Raw genomic sequence first — 6,000 nt, 5'->3', positions numbered from 1 at the left:
TGCTTAATTTGTAAATAAAAAGGTGCCGGTGCCCAAAGCCCTTCTCCTAAATACGTGGCTGCTGCAATTAAATGTGCGAGCACAGAATACTGAGACAACGCAATCCTGAAGCCATCTCGGGCCTCTTCAATCCATTTAAAGCCTCTCCCTGACCCTTCAGCTCACTCTTGCAGCTTTCTGCTTTCTCCTATTGTGACGCTTTTTCATTCTTCTCTTCCTCCATCTTTCCAATATGCGTCTTTTGCTCGCAGTAAATGCATGAGGCAGAAAAATAAATGCTCACCCTCAATAATAGGTGCTGGTGCTCCACACCGGAAAAAATAAGCACAAATTAAGCACTGCCTTTCACTCACTTGCTGTGTCAGAATCTGATGATGACAAATAAGTCCGAGTATCCAAAAATTAGTGTTAATAACAACCTTCTGCAACAATCTGAAATTTGTAAGTACTAGTGCCAGTTAACGGTGTAAAAATATGTACTATTGTGGCTTTCCGTCCAAACCCATAAGGGAGGGAATGAAAAGAAGAAAATCCTGGTACAAAGAAGAATCCTTAGATTTCTACTGAAGGAAATACCAAGAGAGTTTTGATATCATCCTCTTGCATCTTTGCAACAAAGGAGTTTGGCCTAGGAATGTGAAATGTGACCTCCCAAACACCATTCCTGGGTCAATGATAGCATCCTTGAGTAGGCTCAAACCCCCATACTCGTGAGACAGGTGCTCTTGAGGTGTGTCCTTTCTTGGTAATACTGTGACAACCACTGCCTTAAATGGAAATGTAGAAGTGCTGGGACCCAAGATCCAGAGTACCTGTTTGCAGCTGAAAAGTGCTGGAACCTTCCCACTAAATGTATTGCAGAACCGTGGAGAAGTGCACGTACTCTCCCTTTCAAATGAAAGAAGCGCAGGTACTCAGTACCGGATAGTACTTGCCCATTTAAAGCACTGGTGCCAACAAGATAGAAACCTCAAATATATAAATGTGCGCCTTATTTAACTAAATATACGGAAACTCACATGAATATAACTAACGCCGGTGACGAAATTAAATATATGTCACAAATTATACTGCAGCATGTATTCGCTAGAAGTAGCGTGCAGGTGTGAAAGCTTCTGTACGCTGGTGTAGTTTGTTCCCTGCTCTGTGATTAAGAACATCAGACTTTTGATCCGTCTAGACCCGTCCTTTTGTCTCCCGTAGGTTGAAAAGTGCTGAATGGAGCAGTATCCGCTAATGGACTTTCTGTGCACAGGAGAGACGTCTTCTCTCGCAGGTTGGGCGAGAAAGGGCTCCGGCTTCAGTTTCAAAAGCTGTTATGCCATGCCTCCTTCGTGTCCGCCATTCCTTTACCTCTGTGGACCTTCATAAACGCTGTAACGAGAGACACAAGTACAAACAGTGCATGTTAATAAATGTTGAGAGTAAATCTCAGAGAACGTAGATTGAACAGTGGCGACACTCTTGGTCTTTGGAAAAAGAGCACACAGAGAGCGTTGGGGAGAGCACGAGTAGGTCCCGCACAGGTGTCCTCGTGCACTGCCTCCGAAGCATCAATGGCGATGCTGCAGAGCGGAGCGAGGCCCCGCCCGCCTCGCGCGGACGAAGCCGTCACATGGGCAGCCCCGCCCTCTCTCCCCGAGTCCTGGAGGTAGAGGAGCTTCAGCCTTGACGCCGCCGAAAAGGCGCAGCAACAGCACTTTGGCTTATCCCCGAGACCCGTAGACGGTGTTCCACTGCCCGGCGCACGCTTCCAAACCTCGCAGAAGCCAAAAAAGGAATCGCGCAGGTAAAAAAAAAAAAAATCACAACGACCTCTGTTTCCTTCGGAATACGATACCCTAATGGAAATGAAATGCGAAGAGACGCGCCTGAGAGCTGTGTGATATGCGTGAAAGATGCTGAGGGCTGGGTGTGAGCTGCCTTCTCAATAGGTAGAAGGCAAGGAGGATAGGAAGGTGGTTAGGCGGGGGTGGCGTGCGGAGGAAGTTAAAGCTGGAGGATCATCTGTGGTCCACTGCACGGGGAATTAAAATGCATCGAAGGGCTGATGTGCACGAAGGTAGACTCCGATGGTGCTGGACTGGGTGTTGTCTGGGCAGATGAAGCCGATTCCATCGGTCATGGGAAGCAATATTGTTTACGCTCGGAAGAAGGTATGTGCTTGTTCTACTGATTTGCCGGGGATTGCCTGCACTGAGAGGTAAACTGGTGCAGGGCTCTTGAAGGAGCCGGTGCTGGATGTTTTCCCAGAGGAGAGAGGTTCAGCTAATTCTATTTACGGGGATAGTGTAGGTACGAGGTACTTGGTGCTGCTGAGAGGCATCTCCTGATGGATGCTGTTAGAAATCAGAAAAAAATGAAGGATGCCAGGTCTATCTGCCGGGGGACCCGAGCTCGCCTCCCTTCGGCTGCGGCACGGTTATTTTAAAGCCCCCTGTTCCCATCCAGTCAATTGTGGTATTTCCCGCATTGAGAGGGCTATCGAACAAGGATTCCCCACGGATTAGTAAACGACGTCCATCTACCGTCAACGCCAGTCTATTGTTTTATGTTTTTTTTTTTCTTCCTGTGCTTTCTAAACAGCATTGTTGAGTGCGTGTGGCGTGTGGAGGGAGAGCTGGGTTGGCAGCAGAAATCACACTTGCCTCTGCAATACTTTCATTGATGAAATTGACGTTTCTGAAGGGTGTGTGTGGTGTCTACTTTTGAGTTCTGCAGCTGGGTCTCTGGATTTTACGTGAAACGTATTGTGCGGTGGCTAATTGCAAACCTCTTAATCATGGTACAGCCTGCCACGGGTGGAAGGAAGGGTTAACATTGTAGAAGGGGAGTGGAAAGAGGATCTGGCAGGGCACGAGAGGAAAGCCTTCATCGAGTACCTGCTGTTGAGCCGTAGCCCCACTTAACTCATTGCCGTAGCGGCACCTTGGCTTTTACTAACGGCCTGATACCGTGTGGTTTAATCAAGCTTTGGACCTTTCCCTCTAGTTGGTCTCAGATCTTTTTTCCTTGAATTTGCACCTGGGGAGATGAGGATGCAAACAGACCTGCCATTTAGCTGCTTGGCGGAAAAAAAGGATTTTACGTTTTTTGTTTTTTAAAATTTTAAATGGGGACCCTGGCTGTGTGCTGACACCTGTAGGGATCGCAGTGCACTGGGAGAAGAAGCAAGACTCCTGAAAGCAGCACCACAATGCGGCGTCATAAATTACCGCCACTTTCTGCCCGTAAAAAGCTGTTAATTAGACATCGAGCTTCTGTGCCGAGGTGATAAATTTAGAAGGAACAAAATACGCGTACACTGTAAAATTGGCATTGTTTGGTTTTACTTAACGGAGCACGGCGGAGACATCGCTTCCAATGCAATGAAAGGGTTTAGGTGTTGTAAGTAACCCTCAATTACGCCTCACTTTTTAAGCGTCCCTTTTTTTAAAGGGAAACAAAATACCTTAATTAAAGCTCGCATGCATATATTTATATACGGGTATCAATCACCGTGCCATAAAAGGAATACGCAAAACAAATTGTTGCATTATGTATCGGACAAATCGTGTGGCACTGTGATTCCCATTTACAATTTGAACAACTAAATCCATTTACGGTGCCAGTCACGAGTGACCAAGTGCCCATTAAAAAACAGGGCCAAAGATGAATATTGAACGCGATACACCGTCGTTGATCCATATATGTGAGATATCTCACAATGATTAGCGAACGCTTAGCAGACACCACACTCCCCTTCTAATACACAGATACATATTATCGAGAACCGGGTGTGAATAATGGCACCAGTACAGAGCACAGCCCACATTTCATTGTGTCTTATGTTTCAGTGAACAGTGCTCACATTTTGAGAGGTAGCAGTGGGAAGCAGCACCATTTTGTGTGAAAGCATTTCTAGAAGCCGCTGACGTTCTTGCTCAGTGTGTGAATGTAAAATCCAAAAGCTCCATTAAATCCGATCCTACAAACCCTGCTGTGAGATCCAACCACAATACACCGACTCTAAATATTACTTGAATTACGTAAGGAGAGAGGGAGCCTTCACTCTTAAGACTGCTACTTTTATTTCAGAAAAACAGTGCATTACATTTACTTTCTTGGGATGTGGTTGTGGGAGGTGTTACATTAAAGAACAACTGGCAGCGCGAGCCACTTTCCTGTAAAAGCTTTTTGATTACATACAATGTTGTTTCTACAGGAAATGCTGTTTCTGTGTTATCTTATCGACACAGTTAAATGGGCATTAATGCCTTCAGCATGGTCAACACGTATCAAATTGAGATAACCAAATGCAACACAAAGAAGGAGGTAATGAAGGGGTCTGAATATTAAAATGGTTTTATAGGTTCTACTGAAGGACATGTAGGAAGATACACGTTTTTTGTAAAATTGGGTAAGTCGAATGTGCAAATGTGTAGTGCTTCACAGTTCATTTATATCCTTTTCATTCTTCGCAGATTTATGGAACCTTTTCAACTGAATATCAGATCTGAGACCTCCGATTGGCAGTTTGAAAGGACAGACGGGGAGCTGTCAAGCTCTGCATAGCAAATAGGAAATAACCTTCTTGACAGTAAATGGGTTTCGGCCCCATCAGGAAAGAAGCAGCTCAAAAAACCATGAAGAATGACTCATGCCTTGTGCTGTAGAGTTCTTCCATACAGTCCCTGACCTTAGTGTAGCATTTGTCTTCAAGGCAGAGATGGGATTTTAATTGGCTTCCAAAAAACAAGAGGATCTGTGTTGAGTAGTCTGCTGGTGCAATATACAGCTATGGATCCTGTGTAAAAAGGCATCCATATTTGAAAACTGGTTCAAGCTAGTGCATTTATCATATTCATGTATGTTTTGATCTACTGGAGGAGTCTTTCATGCTTGGAACTATGGACCACTTATAAATATTTGGTGCAGCCCCAACATATCTCAATCCTTGAAGTCCCTAACTGTCACCAGGTGCCTTGGACATAGCTCTAGCAACTCGGTCTGCCATATTTTGACGGGAAGTCCCAGCAGAACTCCAAACTGCATTTTATGACATCTTTAGGCTTTACCCGGAAGATTCACACCTTTCGGAGGACCCTAAGAACCCACAGATTGCAAGCCATGGCTGGCTTGGTGAGGCAAGGGGGCCTCCTTATTTGGGCAGCCCTGATGCTGGGCTGCGTGGTGGACCTGGGGCATAGCTTGGAGTTCCCAGGGACTGAAGGCCAGTGGACACGATTCCCCAAGTGGAATGCCTGCTGCGAGAGTGAAATGAGCTTCAATATGAAGACCAAAAGTTCCAGTGGTTTGGTTGTCTACTTTGATGATGAGGGATTTTGCGACTTCTTGGAGCTGATTCTGCACGAGGGCCGGCTGCGACTCAGCTTCTCTATCTTCTGTGCTGAGCCGGCTATCCTGCTCAGCGACACTTTAGTCAATGACAATGACTGGCATTCAGTAGTAATTCGACGTAACTTCAAGAACACCACACTAATCTTGGACAAGGAGGCCAAGTGGGTGGAGGTGAAATCTAAGCGTCGTGACATGACGGTCTTCAGCAGCCTTTTTATTGGCGGCATCCCACCTGAGCTGCGTGCTGCTACTCTCAAGCTTACTTTCTCAGCAGTCAAGGACCATGAGCCATACCGGGGCTGGATCTCGGACGTCAGGGTTAACTATACTGACTCTGCTCCTCTTGAGAGTAAAGAAGTTAAAGTGGCTGATGAGAAGGACCCATGTGGGGGGGCAAGCAAGGAGGTGACATGCCTGAATGGCGGTGTCTGCAAGGTGGTGAACGACGAAGCCATGTGCGATTGTGCACACACCGGCTATCAAGGCAAGGACTGCAGTGAAGGTAAGGCTCCTGTCCATGCTCTTGCTGGTGCTCCTTTTCCTGTCACTGTTTGACTTTTCACTGTGAGGTACAGGGACATAGGCAGGGGCATGTTCCCCATTGAATTAGTTGATCCAAATGGCCACACATCCCAATTTTCGGGGTTACCCCATCTCTTT

At 46.2% G+C, this 6,000-nt stretch overlaps 1 protein-coding gene across 21 annotated transcripts in view; it reads left to right on the top strand.

The window, feature by feature from the left end:
- The first annotated feature begins 1,484 nt into the window (after window positions 1-1,484).
- NRXN1 (neurexin 1) overlaps window positions 1,485-6,000 on the top strand; it is a 1,474,248-nt gene continuing 1,469,732 nt past the window's right edge. For 12 of the 21 annotated variants that reach the window (XM_069234061.1, XM_069234065.1, XM_069234053.1 and 9 more), the window contains exons 1-2: window positions 1,641-1,789; window positions 4,464-5,842. In XM_069234061.1, coding sequence (XP_069090162.1) covers window positions 5,038-5,842 — 805 coding nt within the window. In that variant the 5' untranslated portion in view covers window positions 1,641-1,789; window positions 4,464-5,037. Of the gene's footprint in view, window positions 1,790-4,463; window positions 5,870-6,000 lie in introns of all 21 variants that reach the window. The other 9 variants (XM_069234060.1, XM_069234057.1, XM_069234054.1 and 6 more) reach the window with 4 other exon arrangements.

Source organism: Pleurodeles waltl, chromosome 5 (assembly GCF_031143425.1).
Source record: "Pleurodeles waltl isolate 20211129_DDA chromosome 5, aPleWal1.hap1.20221129, whole genome shotgun sequence".
NCBI classification, from domain to species: domain Eukaryota; kingdom Metazoa; phylum Chordata; class Amphibia; order Caudata; family Salamandridae; genus Pleurodeles; species Pleurodeles waltl.
This window is presented reverse-complemented; position numbering and strand designations above follow the sequence as displayed.